Below are 19,247 nucleotides of genomic sequence, written 5' to 3'. Positions count from 1 at the left end.
TGTGTGTGTGTGCCTGTGTCCCTGTGTGTGTGTGTGTGTGTGTGTGTGTGTGTGTCTGTGTGTCTGTGAGTGTGTCTGTGTGTGTCTATATGCATTTTCTCCTATGTTTTTAAGTCTGCTTAACCGCGGCGATGAACAAGAACATTTTAATCACACAGGCTTTCAGTACTCTTACAGTAGTGACCACAGAAACACAACCCACTGTGAATGGTCAAAAGGCTACAGAACAATGTAATTAATTACACACACAGATACATTCTCACTCTCTGAGTGAGTCAGTCAGTCACTCTCACTCTCTCTCTCTCTCTCTCACTCAGTCACTCACTCAGAGGACAGCAGGCACAGTTCCGAGCACCATCCAGCCCCGGTTCTCCCCCAGCATGTGGTCGCTCAGCTGGCTTGCCCCGCGTCCCCTCTGATTTGGTTGGCTCCATGAATATTCCCCGGACTGGAATGTCATTTGGCCTCCCCGCTGTTCCGCAGACAAATGCCTCCCTGACTATGGGAATTAATGTGTGATGGGGGACATGTCATTTCTTGTAATTTTTTAAGGATAGGCTGTTGTTGTCAGGCATGTCAGTGTATTTCTAAAGATGTTTGAATGTTAAGCAGGAAACTGTGGATGTGCTAAATGTGTGTGTGTGTGTGTGTGTGTGTGTAAGCCTCTATGATTATGGTAATTGGTACATGTAGAATCTCCCTGTTTTATTTAGTGTTAAAGAGGGAAAGTGGGCATGTGTGTGTGTGTGTGTGTGTGTGTTTGTGTGTGTTTTTTTTAAAGCACATATGTAGTTATAGTAAAGTGTGTGTCTCTGTGTGTGAGTGTTAGAGTAAGAAGCAGTACATACACTCACACACACACACACACACACACACACACACACACACACACACACACAAGCCCTATTATTACTGAAGAGACAGCGAATCAGAGCAGATCTCACATGACTGCAAACTAGGCTTACATGACTGATGAGGGAGAGGGAAAGGGAAGAAGGGAAAGAGAGAGGGAGGGGGAAAAGGAGAGGGAGAGAGAAACCGAAAGAGAGTGAAAGAAAGAGTGAGGGTATCGTGAAAGAAAGAGGGCAGCGTGAGGAGTGAGTCCTCACACTGTCCAGACTCAGGTCCAGAAATATGAACATGTCCACTCATAATTCAGCCAGCCATACAAATCAGTCCACCAAAGCCTCAATTCCTACATGGCTGCCTGAGTTTAAGCAGACCGTAATAGGGCCCAATTTTACCCAATCTAACTGCAGTAACCCAGGGAAGCTGAGCCTTTCAAATCTGTATTCATTAACATAATGCCTATAAACGGTGAGAACTAAGTGGATCGACACTGCCACCTACTGGACTTGGGCAGCTCTGCCAAAAAGCCAGGAACAAACACAAATTAACATGCACACAGGCACACATGTGCACACATGCGCATGCCTACACTCAAAGCTGGTAGTGTGCATAGAAGACTGATGGATGACAGACTGGTAGATGACAGGGTTCAATAAAACATGCACCAGATACATTTTTATGATCACAATTATATTATCAGACAGATTGTTCTGCAATCCATACAAACGTATTCATTTTCTACTGAAACAGCAGATTACGCAATAGATGGCACTGTAAATATTACAAAATGGTGAATCGGCACACATGGAGCCAAACACACATGAATATGGGGCACCTGTACCTCCTCTATGTGTGGGGGGTAACAAACACTGTGAAACCACCACCCCCTTGTGGACAACTCTGGATGTGCATCTTGTGTCTGTCCTCAGGGTCCTGACATCCAAGGCTTTGCCATGGGTACTGCTCAGGACAACGACAGAAGTGGGGTCGTGTTTTATCCAGGTCTCCCCTCCAGTCTCTCATTATCTCCACAATCACCATAAAGAACACCACTGCTTTTGCTAGCGTGGCTTGAGTAACGGTGGACCCCGGTGGGTTCTGTGGCAGATGCACTGGTGGTCTGGTGGAGGTGATGGCTTTGCTCATTTGGTGCTGTAGGCACTCAGCTCTTTGTCCAGAATGTGAGTGAATCTGTGGTTGAGAAAGAGGAGCTGCCCATGAGGGACATACCGGTGAAGCAGGGCGTCTATGCGGTCACTTTTCAACAGGATCTGAAGGAGAGAGAGAGAGAGAGAGAGAGAGAGAGAGAGAGAGAGAGAGAGAACTGGACTGTGAGAAGACTGTGGCTAAAAATGTTTCACTTATATTGGTGATGCTGACAATACTGACAACACTGGTGAAGTATATGACACTAATGAACACAATCACTAATATTAATTACAGTGCCCAAAAGAGAAATGGTGAGGAAGACAATATGATGATGATGGCGAGGATGAGGATGATTGTCTTACTTCGCTGCCCGGCCCCAGCAGCCGTAACTCCTCCATGCAGTGACGGGCAATGTTCCGCAGAGTTCCCTCAGCCAGCAGCAGGTTCTCGTGCATCTCACACACCAGAGTGAAGGCCAAGTTCTGCACCCCCAGCCACAGAACTGTCCGTTCCGCAGGGAACGGTTCCCCGGCGCTGAGACGCAGGACACCAAACTCTGCCTCACCCAATGCCACTGCTTCCTCACCCAACACACACTCCACACAAGAGGTGCCCGCCGCGTCACGGTACAAACACACTGCAGTTCGCACACGTCTGAGAGGGGGGCAGGGAGGCAAGGGGAGATGTAAAGGGAGAATAACAGAGAGAGAAATTTTACAAATGACTTTCTTTGCTTACAACTATCAACAACACTGTAAACAACAAAACACAGGGCTCTCAAGTGTCACGCACTCATTTCGGTCTTTAGTCACGCACTCCCGCCACACATCGTATTTCTCACGCTGAAAAAAAACTCTAGGCTATTTAATGTGCCGCAGCGCGCAAACATGACCTGGCCGCGCTGCCCTCACCATGAAGGCAACAAGCACGTCTACCCGAATCCCCTGGAGTTCTGCCGTGAGGTGCAGATCAGCCAATCAAAAAAAAATGGGCTACACAATAGCCAATCAGAAAAAAAACGTATCTTTTGTATCTCTTGTATCTGGGTAAGATTTAATCCAGCAACCAATGAAAATAAAGCATCCTGGAATTGTGCGCGACTGATCTTCCAAAAGTTTCGTTCACCTGAGGAAACCACTGGAGCTCCGAGCAACAGTCTTCTACAAAGAGCAAGTCGTCTCCTGTTTAAATGTTACAACAAATTCACAATGGTTTGACACAAGCAATGACAACTTGACTGAGTGTTTGTAGCCAACACAGTTTGCCCTTCGTTAATAGGCTATAATAAATTCGAGTAGGCCTATTAAAAATATATATAGCCTATAATTCGAACGAATATTAGGCAGCCCTTAATATTCAATGATGTTATGGGCATTATTTTTTGTAAATGTGTTTGCTTGAACATTCTATTCAGATTCCGAGGCTTCTTCACGTGAAGTTGTGAATCGCGAGCTCATTAGGCATACTAGCATGTTATAAATATCCTGGCCATGGATGCATTAATCATTGCATCTGTCTTTCAAAGATGTCAGGTAAAAAACAAATCAGCATCCTGTCCTTCGCCCAAAGAGGAAAGCCCCCTAAAAAGGCCAGATTAGGCCCAGAGAAGGTCGTAAACACATTAGAGGAGGAGATGGTGGAAGAGGAAGAGACAGTACAGGTGGAGGAGGAAGAGGAAGAGGAAGAGACAGTACAGGTGGAAGAGGAGGAGACAGTGGAAGAAACTGTGGAGGAGATGGCTAGAACAAAAGGGAGAATAGTCCCAGGAGCAGCCACCTACAAGACCTCTTTTAATAGTGAATGGACCTCTTAATGGCCATTTATTACTGTAGGAAGCACCAGCTCATATTACTGGTGCTCTATCTGCCACCAAGAGAACTCCTGTGCCCATCCGTGTTTGCGGTATGTGACAAGGCACATAGGCAGTAAGGGGCATCAGGCCAAACAGCAGGCTCTGAAGTCAACCAGCACAGTCAAAAACTTTTAATTGCCAGTGACTGCAGAGATGAGTGTGTAAGAGGTCATTTAAATGCATAAGGTTGACTACAATGTTCATGAATACCATTTTTCCTAATTAATACATCCAATTCTATGACTATGGCATATATAATGGGAACCAACACCAAAAATGATAAGAGTCCAAAAAGGCAACAAACACCTACAATAAACAACACAAGTCATAATTCTCTCTCTCTCTCTCTCTCTCTCTCCCAAATTGAATAAATACTTAGTAATTGGTTGAATTGTCAGTGCCATGTGTCAAATCTTTTCTGCAAGTCTGATCAATTATTAACAACAACAAAACACTAATAATAATATGGGGGGGGGGGGGGATAGGGGCGTGGCCGGGGGGGATATGTCTTGAGAGCCCTGAAAACAGTATATTTTAACTGGGTGTAGTTTGGGGTTTGTTTAAAACAGCATATAGGCAATTTAAGCTTTGACGGACTTGTGTCGGAAGTGTTTCACAATAAAGAAAATGGTCATTCATGCTTAGGCTACAATAGTTGGAAACTGTTCCTTTGAGTGTTCCTAAGTCAACGGTTAGCTTTGTGTAACGTGGGTGTAATTAAGTTACAATATGTTATCGCTTGTTCACCTATAGGAGTCTTTCAAGCCTACTTACCTGGCCAAAGCGAGGAGTCTCTCCTTCTGCAGGAGGCGTCTCCTCTCCGGGTCGGCCTCTGTGTTGTCCTCTGGTCCAAACACGCGGGAGTAGAGCACCCGAGACCCACCGGCAGAGAGTGCGCTCACCGAAGAAATGGTGTGAATAAGAAAACCGCACACCATGTCGTCATTCGGTCCCTATGAAAAGCGTAAACCTGTGAAATGTCTTATGTGTTCTTAAAATGCAGTGAAAGAAAAAAGCGTCGGCTACACATCTTTAACACCGTAGCCTAGCCTACTTGAGATGCACTAGACCTTCACATAGTTGCACTTTTTTACTATGAGGCGCGAGTAACTCAAATTCACATATACGATATCAATAGACTTTACAGGTCAGATCAGAATATTTCATACTTACAGATAAACACTGTCAAGTTGCCTCTTTCTTGAGGACTGTTCACTTCCGTGTTTATTCACGTGACAACAACCCATGACTGCAAATGTATGTATGTATTTACAAAAAGCAAACAATAGGTGGCAGTGTTACACCAACAATGCTACCTTAGGTCCAGTTTTGTCTTCAATACCCACGGTGAAAAGTGTGTAGATTAGGTTCATGAAGTTCAGCGGTTTCCAAACCTTTCATGGCAAGCCCTCCTTTAGCAATGGAAAAAAAATTGCGGTATAAAGATTGAGACACTCACATTTTAACTACAATTTAACTTTTGATTTAAAAAAAAAACAGATGACAATCAACCGTTGCATTGCTTTTCTTAAACACTTAAACTTCTCACTGGGTGATCAATCCAAACAATGTTCATGTTAGGCACCTGTCAGTTGTATTGATGATTAGGCTAGCTATCCCTTCTAACATATAGGTTAAACGATAGGGTCTGACCATATTATAAAAAGTACTAAGTAAGCTAGAAACTCATCACCAAATATATTAAGTGTTGCTACTATTTACTGTTACTCTGCTGTAAGAACACTGCATTACAAAATTTGACCTGTAGTTTTTTGTTGCATTCTTTTTATATATGTATAACAATGTATGCATATTAGCCCACTACATCCATTTATGATGTCATTTCAGAAGGACTGCATTGCTATGGCTTAACGCACTCATGAGAAAATATAAATGTATAAGCCTACGTGCAACATAAGCCCTGATCTATTCCTGTGATATGGCAACATTTGCCCCAGACTCAATAAACTCATTCTAAATGACTTTTGCATTCACACTAAACGGTCAGTTTGGTCAGCTGACCAAAAGGGTCCAGCTTGAGAAGCACATCAGCCTATCGTCTGAGGGGGTTGTGTTGGCAGCAGCGACTTTGTGTCCCTCAGGTCAGTCTTGTGCTTGTGTGAAGCCCTGTTTTAGCTGGGCATTGTAATGGCATTGATGTAGTTGTAACTGGCGGTCCAGAAGTCTACTAGACAGTCACTGGTATGGCATGTTAATGACTCACTGTTTTTGCTGTTGGTTTTGGCAAGTACCGTGGGCTCAGCACGAGGCACCATCTCAAAAGTTTTTCGTTTATTGCATACACAGTGGAGAGCTGACTGTAGACAAATCACGCACAGTCACACAGATGCATACACAAACACACAAACACACACACACACACATCAAAGTCTTCATACCCAGCAGGCGCACACACACACACACACACACACACACACACACAAATTACAGTGGGAACACATACACACAAAAACCAACATGTGCGCTGTGTTTATGTGACTCACACCCTTCCTGTTGATGAGGTGTGTGCTAACCAAAAGAGAGGGAGAAACCATTCTCAATTCCTCTTCTGAGAAGCCAGCCTGAATTAAAAAAAAATGCTAAAAAAGGAAACATTGACGACCCAGGATCTGAGTCAGAGCGGCTGCAGACAGCTGCAGAAACTAAAAAACTGATACTACACAAAGTCTTGATTAGATTTGTTTTATTCAAGTGTAATATGTGTGTTTCACTTCTCAACAGTTTTAGCATGAAGGAACAGTGTACCGGCAAAGGACTGCACAACACATGTACATTTCTCTAATTAAGTCATTAAAACTCAATGCATTCAACATGGGCCCATAATAATGCACATATCCTGTAAATTCTTTGCATAGTGCAACTCTATCACACCATCAATACGCTTTGTTCAATCATCTTTCATGAATATGCAGTCACCCCTACAGAAACACACACACTGATGGCCCACTCGGTTCATTTGAAATACTGGGTGGCCTTGTAGAACAGCAGTTTAATGACTCCACAGTAGTGAATACAGCAAACCACCACCAACAACAACAGCTAGAGGCATAGTCAAGTCATAACAACACATGTCTTATGGTATGTGAAGGCACCTACATCTTCAGTTTGAAAAACTGCACTGGTCTCACACTCTTACACAGAAATGTAGAGAGAAGGATGCATTCAAACACACAAGCACACACATACAAAAGGGGCAGCTGTTATTTAACAGCTGCTGGTCATGCTTGTTTAGCACAGCAGGGCAGTGGGGCCCCTTAACCCTATCCACACACGCACACACACACACACACACACACACACACGCACACACACACACACGCACGCACACAGTTAAGTCTTCAGACCCAGCAGGCTCACACACACAAATTGCAGTGAATACATTTATATAAAAAAAACAAAGTGTGCGCCAAGAAACAATTTCTGCCCAGCGGGAAAGGTTCATAGATAGCTCACACTCACAAATGGTGGTAGAAGAAAGAGAGAGAGAGAGAATATGTCAAAGAGTGACAGAAGACAGAAAATCATTTCCAAAACTAAAATAGGCTGAATAAACCTCTAGGATTTTAGTTTTTCAGACTAAATCCAATCTACTTCAAGACTCACTGATCTCATTACAGCTGTAATTGAGCAAATTCTGACATGGATTGATTTCTAATTAAGCAATTCAATAAGGCATATGGCATCTACACAAAGGGGCTTGCTTGAGCGTGTGTGTTGTGCGTGTGCCATCTTTTTTTTTTTTTTTTTCATGTTTCCAGCAGCTGAAAGACAAAACAGGATGTGGTTATCGTCATAGTGATGAGCACTCCCTTTCAGCCAATGACACTCCAGCCTGTGAGTTTGAACAGACAAAAACTCTGACAGTGGGACACAGAGACAGCTAAACACAAAGGCACTGCAACAAAGTAGAATTGCAGGGATCTATAGAACTCAACATTCTCTAGTAAACTAAATGGATTTGGGGGCTGCAGACAACTACAGGTTGAATAAAGAGAAGAAGTTTCTCCCCAGTAGGCAGAGTGTAGTGATACTCTCACCATCAACAAACACACGCAGGCAACACAGATGCACGTGCCAGAAGACACAATTCTGTGAACTCCACGCCTTTAAAAAATAAGCCTCTTACAATTCCCTTTTTTCCTCCTCCCATTCGCAAGCACGCTCTCGTCTCTGCAGCAGGATTTGAAAACTTGGCATGGGGCCAGAAGGCTTCCCTCAAAACGTGTTCACGTGTGGAATGCACGTGCCCCTCTGCCTCCGTTGGTCACTCCCCACTCGGTCATTCCTGTTTACTTCGTGTCCTTACTCGGTGCTATGGAGTTGGCCTCAAGTGTTTGGAAAACATTGTAAAACAAGTCACACTGCCGCTCTTGCCTTTCTTCATGCATTAATACATGAAGACTCACTCAGTTTCTCACACACACTATATATAAAAAAAAAAAAATTAAAAAAAGAGAATTCATACAGGTCATTCATGCTCAGTTTCTCACCCACGAAAAAAAATCTCACGTGCACATACCCACACAGTAAACCTCACACAGATCAAGGTCCTGCTAGGACACGTCACAGGAGTGGCCATGAGTCAACCAGGCCCGCCCCTGTTTAGCAGTTCAGGAATGTGTGAGGGGACGTGCAAACACTTCCAGGCCCCACCTTGGCGGGAAGATTTGAAAAAAGTGAAAACCAGAGGCTGTATGTGTTTCTAAAATTGGGTCACGTTTCCCTCCCTGAGAACAAAAACCAACAGGAAAAAAGAAAATGGCACGAGTAGAGCTAAAAAAGACAACGCAACGCTCAAGATTCAGTCCAGATGTTTATTCTCCCCATACTGCATCTCCTCCAGCCCAGTATTCACACGCACACATTAAAGATATATACACACACACACACACACGCTAGACCTTCACACTTAAGTACATTTGTACATATTCACATCCAAATGTAGAGCGATATTCACAATGTAATTACAAAATCCTCACAACACACAAAATCTACTGGAAGAATCAAGGGGGAGGGAGCGAGAGAGCAAAAAACAACCACACGTCACAAACATCAAAAACTAAATTTCAAACGTGACATTAAAGGCTGTCCTGCAGCATTCCACTCGATACTTCTTCGGAATACTCAGTCAGTCACTTACACCGCCACCCCCCCCCCCACTCCCCTAAAACATTCAAGTTTTCCAGTAACGGGTAAGGAACAGGTTAGTACAACAAAGTTCACAACACAAATCCCAATCAGTGCAAAAGCAGGGGGAGGGGGGAGTGGTTAACAGCTTGTAAGGATCCTCTGCCACCCTCTGTGTGTGTGTGTGTGAGAGCGACAGACAGAGCGAGAGACAGACAGAGAGCTAGAGAGAATGTGTGTGTACACATGGCGTCAGCCTTCTAGGAGGAAAATAGGAGCATGAATAACTTATATGATAAATATTTCAGGTAGAGCTAGACCCTGCTGAATAAATAATTCTAATAGATCGTAGAAATAATCTGAATAACCTACACACTAAATCTCCATGACACGAGTGAGCACACACAGAAACTGAAGAGAATCCTTAACAAAACTTTTTGAAAGACATTAGTGTAGAGCACACATGCACACTGACTATGGATATTACATCTCAGTGGCAGAAAGAAATCCCAAATTATAAAAACAGGGAATAAAAGGGAAAACATTTCAGAACACAAAACCTCAAATTGACATCAGCACTTTAACTCAATCCAAAACGTATTACCATAAGTGCTTCATTTAAAAAGGGAAATTTAAGACCTGAGCTTACACACATGTATGAACTTGTATTCAGATATGTTTAAGTGGTATACGAGTTGGTACATATGTGTGTGTTGAGTACAGTTTGAGAGTGTGTGAGTGAGTGTGTCAAGGAGGATGCACAAATGTGCACTGAAGTAGAATGTTGTTAAAATGGCAGTGATCTGGTTGAGGTTGAGTGTGAGTGTGTTTCAGAGCTTTTTCAGGCGGCTGTAAAGGTCTCGTTTGCTACGCTCCCCAGCCCATGTCCGACTCCTGAGCCGGAACTTTCTGAGATCCTCCCTAAACTCCTCGTGGTGCATTGGGCGGTATGCCTGCGGCTCACACACCAACTGCACAAACCAGACGAAAGATACACAAGTTAGTGAGGTCACCAATCAAGAAATGTATTCATGTAATCAAATACAAACTCAATTTATTTGCACTGCTGACAAGCAAATTGCCTACTCGGCATGTGGTTAAATCTAATCTTATTAAACACACACACACACACCTCGTGGAGGGGGAAGAACTCCTTGTAGCCTCCCTTGAGGATGTAGAGCTCAGGGTAGTGGAGGTGAGGGTACTCGTTGAGGGCCCGGTCACGCTCACGCACAAAGCGTGCCATGCGGGGCCCACGTTCCGAAGAGAATTCGCAGTGGAACACTAGAACCACGCGCTTCCCCTGGCATGCCGGGATGATGGCCGTCTTCAACAGGAAGTCCTCAATCTGGTCCTCCTGGTGCAGGTTTAACGCACACTGGAAGGAAACACAACAAAGGGTTAATGCAGCCTTCCCACACACACAGTACTCCCAAGGGCTTGAAAAAAATAATAGGTCTTCAGAGTTTGAGATCCTCTATAGCCATTCTTGGGCAACTGGCTTCTATGCCAGACTGGAACAGCATTAAACACACACGTTACCTTGATGTGGCCTCCCTCAAACTCGTATGGGTACCGACAGTCAATGACAATCAGGCGCTCCACCAGGTCATCAAATCTCCCATTGAGTGTTGCTACCATCTGAAATGCATGCAAAAGACACACGTTAGCAAACAATTACGGGATAGGTCACAGGAAGTGTCAACATGAAAAACAGGATGCATCACTGTAGGGTAGTGGGAAAAGCATGGTCTAGCATAGAACTCCACTCACCGTGTCAGGGGTAATGTACTTCAGGTCCTGGTGTTTTCCATCTACAGTTGGCAAGGCAAAGGGCTGCGCAAAGACACACACCAAAATCAGTTAGCTCTCCAACTCAGCTTTCAACTGTGAAACACCACTATGATCAATGTTACAATATCATGGTGCAACAAATCAAGTCAAATATCAATGTATTTCTGCCTTTTAGGTGCGTAAGAGGAGTAGTCAGAGCATTGAGCTCACCTTGGTGAAGTCTCCGATGAAGTTGTTGGTGTCGCTGTCCAGCAGCTTCTCAATCTCAGTCTGACAGCATGACTTTGACCTCTGAACCAGAGCACATGCCTGCAGAGCCGGAAACCCAGAGTTACAAACAGTCTTAGGAAGAGGGGGGGGGGGGCTTTCTGTGTGTGTACATGTGTGTACCGTTTTACACTCTAATAATGAGCTGATAAGGAATGCTTATAAATAGATAACAGCAATAGCAGAATGATACATGAAATATGCCCAATGCCGCTGTTTGAGTTGTACTCAAAAATAAATACATAAAAATCCACGAGCACTGTTCATTGATCATTCAATATGAATATATATGCATGAATTGTCAAATAAATTAGGTGATTCATACCATCGGTTGGGGACTGTCCTGCTCCTCTTCGTCAGAGAAGTGTGTGCCTGCTAGACTCCGCCTCCTCTTTACCCTGATTGGTGTGTTGTCATCCCCACGCTCCTGCCTCTTTAGCTGGGACCGCCCCTGAGGGTTGGGCATGGAGGGAGAGCGGAAGAGCCCCCGTGGACGACAGCGAAAGCCTGACTGTGGTGGGAAAGAGAGGTGAGTGTCTGGCATTTCCTAGTGACCATTTGACCCATGTTGTGGGTAAAGGGATCACAGAGTGCCAACATACCAGGTTAATTTCCTCTGTGGGTCGTCTGTTTGTCACCAGGGGAGCCGTGAGGAGGCTGGCCATGCCCGCTGGAACGTCGGACTCATTCTGAGAAAGAAAAGAAAGTTAGAAATGAGCCCATATGAAATATGCCGGTTGGCCCTTTTGTCGACCCACACGTGCAGGGGGGAAACCAAACACAAATGATGCTTAAAGTTCACAGTTGCTGATAAATCAACCACACACCTCCATGTCATCCAGGACGTCGAGGAAGCCATCGTCTTCATCGTCGTCGTCAAGGAGACTGCTGGTGAGTGAGGAATGTCGTAGGTAGAGGGGACTGCTGTCATCCAGTGATGCGAAGTGATTAGAGGAGGGGGGAGAGAGCTGGAGAGGGGAACCAGAGGTGTATTTTAGTCATATGTTCAGTGAGGCAAGACAGGATGGGCAATAATAAAGACTGGAAAAAAAGATGCCAGACTAGGTCTGTGCATTACTAGTAAGGTTGCCACTGTGTGTGCTTGTAAGTACCATAAGTGCAGGAGCAGAATTGGGTCGCTTAGCAAAAGCATCTATGTTGGGGCTGGATCGGAGGCGAGAGCGTGACACTGGGAGCGAGGGCTTCTTAAACACAGAGCCATCCTGCAACAGGAAAATATATATATTAGAAGGCACAAACACAAAATCTCAACCAATTAACTGGCAATAATCATATATATATATATATATATATATATATATATATATTTTTTTTTAACACACCTGTATGTTTTCTTTGTTGCCAGTGGAATGAGTCTGACTGAAGATGCCGAAGTGTTGAGGGTCTGAATCCTTTTTCTTTAAAGTGGGACTCAATCCCAACAACCGAGTCTAAAGAGACAAGAGATCATCAACAAACAAGAAATGTTGGAACTCCTAGAAATGCAATGCCAGTTATCCTCCTTGTGTGCACACATAAACAGGTACAAACATACAGGCCTGTATACAAAGAACAATGAAAATGTGGTTCTCACCGGAAGGGAATGTATTCTTCTTATGGGTGCCTTTCTGCTAGAGCAATTAAAGGAGGAAGGTGAAACAATTAATTATTTAGCTGAGAGATCTTGAACAGAAAAAAAATCCCAATGGGGTTATGACAATAGATAAAGCTTCAGGGTATTCCCTATGGAGGAGTCTTATAGCGTTGTGCTTGGGACAATTAACTACAGCTTTAAATCAATAAGGAAAAACTGTAACGGTAAAGAGCAATACTCACTCATTGCCTTGTGCTTCCGACCTCTGAATGGCACTTTCAAACCTTAAACAAGAGAAGTAGAACCAGCTCTGTTAAAGGACTTCAAGAGAAGACCGTTTGGCCATCAAATTTCATTAAAGCACACAGGCATTGAGTTCCTACACTGATACATTAGGGAGAGGGTTCTTGGAAACTTCAGCTATGCCCACCTGTATGCTAAACAGCTACTTGAGAGGGTGTGTGGATGTGCATCTACTTGAGACAGAGGACATAGTGTGTGCATCAGCTAATCCACCATATGCCCATGCAACGCTAACCCCCACGGTCAGCATCCTTTGTTGCTGCAGCGGAGACGGGGGAGAATGTGTGTTGATGGGGGGGGGGGGGGGGGGGGGGGGGGGCAGCGAGTGAATGAGACTGAAGGGGGAGGAGGAGAGGAGTGTGTCTCATTCAGAAGGAAATGGGACAAATGGGGAGAGGGAATTGGGAGATACCGGCGGTCAGTGCCAGCCTCAGCGCCTCAGCTTGCTGACCCCCCAACCCCCCCACCCCCCCCCCCCCCCCCCACAGCAAACAATACTCTCAGAGTGCATGAAAAGCGTGCCAGGCCATGCGCCCTACCCCCACCCTCTACGGATACATGCAGCAGGACACACGCAAAGAAACAGCTGGACAAGCAGCGAAGAGGAACAGGCCATCCACACAATGGGACCATGGTATACGCCTGACGATGCAACAGTTGCTCTAAGGCCCTTGAGACCAAACCCACTTGCTTCATGTGCATAAGCCTGTACACTCAGTATTAGTCTGTTCTGCAACCAAAGATGAGATGCAGACACTCCTTCTCTTACCCTCCCTCCAGCCAACCAGATCCTAAAGCCCCCCAGAGGAAAGTGAGGTGCACTGGCTGACTGGGCTAATGATCTTTTAATCAGACTGTTGCTCTGTGCTGGCTTGGCTTGAGGATTACTGTTATAATCTCTACCGTTATATGATCCACTGACAGTTTGTCTGCATTTGAACTGTGCACACACATGTTAAAACAACTTACGTCTGGTCAACGTCCGTTGTATCTATTGGTCCAGGAGAATCCATTCCAAGACCTAGACAAAGACAAAGGATGAAAAGAATGAAAAACCAACACCAAAAATACTGCTCTGCTGAGAAATTTCCTAAATTTCCCACGGAGTTTATTAAGTATCCAACTATCTATCTAAATGTTATCACAACGAGGTCAGAGTTCATCTCGGGTTAGAAATTCATCGACAGGGGAAAATTAGACAGGCATCTACACACCCTCTGTCACATGCCATAACTCACTCAAATGTATAGTACAGATAAATACCCATAAAGGTGTATACCGCGAGTAGTAATTGTTTTCCATTCATCACACACACACACACACATCACCCAGGACTCCAAGTTACTCACCGGCATCTGATGAGGCGTCAGAGGCATAGGAAGGTATCTTTAAAAGCGGGATTTTCTTCTTCCGTTTGGGGGTTTCACATTGACTAAAAGAACACATGTGGTAAGTCAATAAATGATACATCCACCTAATCATAAAAACCTCACAGAAAAATGTAGTCACATAGTAACGTTAATGGATGGTAATTTAGCACACAGTAATATATAAGGCTGAGTCAAGGAATATGAATTAGCCAGCCAAGCATCCGAGGATGAAACTAGAGACTGGCTGATCAAAGGTTAAGGCCACATTGGCGAGGTTAACTTAGTGTCTGACAAAACAAAAGGTGCCAGACAGATATGAAATTTCCCGGGAATGCTGACAATGCTAAATGGTCAGTCGATCATCCAAATATTATAACGTTAGAGTCACCAAGTAAAGTTACCTGAATATATGAATAAGCCAACTTGAAGCCAACTAAACGTAAGCCTGTCATTCATTAACGTTAAATATAATGAGTGAAAACAACCTTGGTTAGGAGAACAGCTCACTTAACAGGCCAGCTAGCTAGCTAACTTCATTGTAACTACATTGTCCTAAATTACCTAAGGCCAGCTAGAATGGCTAATAGCAGCTACTAGTCAGATACAGACATCATTAGCCAAATACAATTAGCGTGCTAACAACCATCCTAGTATAGTATTTCAACAAACAGTATAATGTTAGCGATAGTTACCTTCCGAGGACTGCAAGGTTGGTCATATTTAGAGCCAGATTAGTCACAGGGGACAGAACAGTTGGTGAAGCGAAAAGATTCTTGATGTAGGGGGAAGCCTTTCCACTCAACTCCGGCAGGGAGAGTTTGCAAAGCCTGGGGTTCCTGTCGGGCCTACTGCCCTGGTGAAAGCTGACAGGACTAAACTCGGCGTCTTGAGGCACATCCATATTGAATATTAAAAGCAGTACGTTTAAAAAAATAGATTCACATGTGGTGAGTATCCGATCCTCTATAATGCTTCGCTATCAAGATATCATAGATGGCTAGTTAGCTTGTGTTAGCCAGCAGACTGCAGGAATTGCGCTGCCGACAAGCTAGAGTTCTTCCTTAAGATTCGATTGCTGAGGAAAAAGTTGCAGAAGCAAGCATGACGAGCGTCTTGAAAGTTCCGACTGCGTAAATTAAAACTAAAATGTTCTAGAAAGACATCTTTCTTCGCCTTGCTTGCCAGAGAGCTGCTAAGTATGCACCCTCTCCGACCCCTCAGACACCACCACTGAGTTAAAATGAAGCAAGATTGTATCCTTTATTTATGTTCAAAATGTAGGGCCACGAGCGGTAACCTTTCTGACCAATCAGAGAGGCTTTTAAACCCAGTCTGCCCAATCAGCTGCTTTTCCTTTGTATCTCCATTCATTTTTAGAGGCGTGGTAAGGGCGGGCGTTAATGTGACATACAGGATGAAGATCCAATCAATGCATTGAGGGCGGCAGCTGATACAAGTATGCCCAATGAAACATTTGCTCGTGAATTTGAGGCGGGAATAGGAAATTGGAGGAAATTATTTTGGCAACTTTTCCCGCGGAAGATTTTAAGCTGTGGTTTAGAGACGCCCACGAAAACAACATAGCCAATGATTTTGCGCTGTCTCTTTCAACACTGTTTGGAATGTACCATTCAAACAGGACTGAATAGCGACTAATGAAAATGCCTTGCTGCAGCCATAGAGGTGTAAATTATTAACTACAATTCGTGACATTAGTGTGCCTAAAATCAAGTATCATCTATTTAAGTCGTCTCCATATATTTCCACTCGTAAGACTGTTGTTTTACATTTAAGGATTCATGGCTGTTGTTCTTTATTGAAAAAAGAAGTTGATCACAGTTGTTGAAAACAAGTAAGAGATAGCTCTTATATGCCTATACTTTTAACTACAGACTCATACTTGTGTAACTACAACTCATACTCACACTTGTACATTCCTAAAAAAAAAAAAAAATGAATTGCAGTCTTTGGAAAGGGTTGATATGCCAAGCTGTTACCATTCAAACTGAACAAGCATACCATTCACTGTTTAGTTATATCAGCAGAATAGATCCATTGTGAACCGAATTCACTGAAAAACCCTCTGTAATAGTTAGTTGAGTATGAGTGTGACTGTGCACAATTGTGTGAAAGTGTGTGTGTGAGTGTGAGCGAAATGAAAGAGTTGTCTTATGACCACTAAAGGAAGGTCATACTATAGTTAATACTACCGTGGTGTGGCCTGTCAGAGAGATTACATTGATCCACAGCAGTATACACAACATGTACTTGTGTGTTTCTCTACATGCAACAAGTGACGCATCTTTGTGAGAGAAGATGAACCCCGCGAACACCAGCATACGCAGAGGCACAAATCAAACTCCACAACCCCCACAGCAGTGGCATAGAACCTCCTGCTGCTTCTCTGCAGCCAGCCCAATGCCATGGTTACCAACCAGACTCCATCCTGAGGGATGGCCCACTTACATACACTTAGACTCACACAAAGACACCGGGAGTAGCCTACCTATTAAAATGTTGGTTTTAAATATGCTATTTTTAAAATACTATCCTTGTGCTATCCTGTGTTTGTTAGTTCATGTCTAATCATATTATGCTCAATCTGTGTTTGTTTTTATATTTCATTTCCTGTTGTCTCCCATTACAATTAAATTACTTTTCCTGCCTCTACTTTAGCTTTTGTTACCAAGTGACGAAAATGAAAATGACCAATCTCATTTGAGCCATTTGATCCTTATCCATTGGGATGGATAATCAGGTCCCACACTATGAGACAATTATTCTGATTCACTCAGAGATGTTTCAGAATTTGGTGGACAATTGCGAGTAAATGTTTTGCTTTGTCCTTCAAGAAAATGAAAAACCCACACCTTGAAATTCTCACATTTATCCAAAGGACTCAAATGAAATGTTATCCTTTCCTTACAAAACACACAGAGTTTCTAAACCATCTGAAGCATGTGACATTCTAACAAGTCCAGTCAAGGTGTTCTTCTTATGAATGATTTGTACGTAGTAGTTCTGTAGTTTAGATAACAGGTTAGAATAGAGTTTTGTGGTAGTGAGCCAACATTGGCTTTAAATCCAAAGCCTACCTAGCAATGATGACAGAAGTTTTGTTCACTTCTGATCACAAAGGCAAATGGCAAAATCAGCCTGCATGCTCCCAATATGTTCACAAGAATTTTTCTGGACACTCGTTATTTCTGAAATACAAACAGGGGAGCAAAACAAAATGGCCGCATTGCAAGGGGAAGGTTTACCCAGCACATCCATTCTATGCATGATAGGAGAGAGATAAGCCAAGACCAAGAGGAAGAAGGCGTGAGGGAAGAGACACACGGTATGTTTCATCAGTGAAATCCAGTGATAAAAATCAGTATCCAAGGGAAATCTTCAATCAACAGACCTCATGATAAAATCAATATGCCATATAGTTGCTACTGATGACACTGGGTGGTGACACACACAGGCTTACACAATGAATGGGTGGTCCTAAGTGGGTGGCGTGTGCTACTGACTTGATTTATTTAAACGGAGATCACAGAAGGCTTTTAAAAGTTAATAATTACATTACCACTCGTCTATCACACAAAACAAACATCCTGGCATCACAATGAAAGTGAAATTGGAAACACTTATACCATTAGCTATGTCAGAAATGAAAACGGTATCAACTTTATTACGGTTCCTGCATTAAGTTGAGATGTAGGTTGTTGTTGAGGAGAGAGGCTTGGTTGTTCAGGTTTATTCGGTTTGTGGGAAGGAGAGGTTTCTGCTCGACCTCCTAGACCTGCCTTTCAGTGGTCAGAGGAGATGGCCAACACCCCACACTGGAGATCATACTTGACTGGCTTTCCCACAGGCAGAAACACACTAACACACACACACACACACACACACACACACACAGAGAGAGAGAGAGACCATACACCCACATCCCCCTATCTATTTACCAGTGTGACTGGCATCTCATTCTCTCTCTCTCTCTCTCTCTCTCTCTCACTCTCTCTCTCTCTCTCTCTCTCTCGCGCTCTCTTTCCTCTGTCCAAGATGCATCAGATAGCAACTGAAGGTGTGAGTGAGGAGGAGGCCGTGGAGCTGAACTCCATTTACAAATGAATATAAACAACCTGAGGAAAGTGTCTTGAATGAAGAGTTAAGCTGGTCAATGTTCCCCCGTGGGACCCGCTAAGCTTTCCACTTTGTAATGAAAAACACTTCACAGTTATGCTATCTTCTACGTTGAAATGTAGAATTGACTGACTGTGTAGCAGTGGTGTCCACTAAAGTCCAGGCAATATCTTTAAAGTTTGAAAAGTGGGATAGAAATGTGGTCTTTATGTTCTTGTCTGCCGGAAAGAAAGAGTTATTTGCTTATCTTTTAGTGTATTTATTCCTACATTAAAGTTCATGTACTTCACACAGTATGTACTGTAATGGTTAAATATTTGAGTCACGTTGCACATAACTCTTTTTGAATTGTCTATAATCTTGCTGATCTTATGCTTAAGAGCACGATTGCATGGATGCGATACAAATGCAGACTCCAGGCTCACTAGCATGAGTTCAGTGCAATGCCGCATGTTTGCTTGGCCACTGTAGATTTTCAGAATATAATATGAAAAGTTTGAGGGAAAATGCTCTACCCTGAAGATCTCCTTACAGATTGAGGATTTATGGACATGTGATGCGTATCCTGCAAGGTGGTCCAGGGGACAGTGCCAGGACACAGCAAGTGCTTGTGAATGTGCGCTGACCCGTAATGGATGTCTATGAGGTTTGATGAAGTAGCATGGACTGCCCCCCTCTCCCCCTCCATTTTAAATTTAAAATGGGGAAACAAAAGAGGGTCGTCTGGATGGAGTAACTCACTGTCTGCTCCACGCCCCGACAACCCCCTCCCTGCCTCCCTGCCTCC

General features: G+C 43.7%; 2 protein-coding genes across 4 annotated transcripts; both read right to left on the bottom strand.

Annotated features, from left to right (window-relative positions):
- Positions 1–1,522: 1,522 nt before the first annotated feature.
- On the bottom strand, positions 1,523–5,128 carry ap5s1 (adaptor related protein complex 5 subunit sigma 1). 2 transcript variants are annotated; one of them, XM_012826814.3, is made up of 4 exons: positions 5,024–5,128; positions 4,625–4,803; positions 2,361–2,652; positions 1,523–2,120 (listed from the first exon to the last, which is right to left on the bottom strand). In XM_012826814.3, the coding sequence occupies exons 2-4, from the start codon at positions 4,786–4,788 to the stop codon at positions 1,992–1,994; spliced, it is 585 nt and encodes a 194-aa protein (XP_012682268.2). In that variant the 5' UTR covers positions 4,789–4,803; positions 5,024–5,128; the 3' UTR covers positions 1,523–1,991. The 2 variants fall into 2 exon arrangements, with proteins under 2 accessions (XP_012682268.2, XP_031436082.1); XM_031580222.2 differs by having other exon boundaries at positions 4,625–4,820; positions 5,024–5,122.
- Positions 5,129–8,671: 3,543 nt separating this feature from the next.
- Positions 8,672–15,241, bottom strand: cdc25b (cell division cycle 25B). 2 transcript variants are annotated; one of them, XM_012826884.2, is made up of 15 exons: positions 15,019–15,241; positions 14,306–14,388; positions 13,926–13,977; positions 12,896–12,937; positions 12,654–12,690; positions 12,403–12,510; positions 12,172–12,282; positions 11,887–12,027; positions 11,662–11,748; positions 11,385–11,570; positions 11,003–11,101; positions 10,772–10,834; positions 10,541–10,639; positions 10,131–10,376; positions 8,672–9,969 (listed from the first exon to the last, which is right to left on the bottom strand). In XM_012826884.2, exons 1-15 carry the CDS (start codon positions 15,225–15,227, stop codon positions 9,829–9,831), a joined length of 1,704 nt encoding a protein of 567 aa, XP_012682338.1. In that variant the 5' UTR covers positions 15,228–15,241; the 3' UTR covers positions 8,672–9,828. The 2 variants fall into 2 exon arrangements, with proteins under 2 accessions (XP_012682338.1, XP_012682340.1); XM_012826886.2 differs by having other exon boundaries at positions 12,654–12,687.
- Positions 15,242–19,247: the final 4,006 nt, after the last annotated feature.

Source organism: Clupea harengus, chromosome 14 (genome assembly GCF_900700415.2).
Source record: "Clupea harengus chromosome 14, Ch_v2.0.2, whole genome shotgun sequence".
In the NCBI taxonomy this organism is placed as follows: domain Eukaryota; kingdom Metazoa; phylum Chordata; class Actinopteri; order Clupeiformes; family Clupeidae; genus Clupea; species Clupea harengus.
The sequence above is the reverse complement of the archived record's forward strand: the minus strand, read 5'-3'. Positions and strand labels throughout refer to the sequence as shown.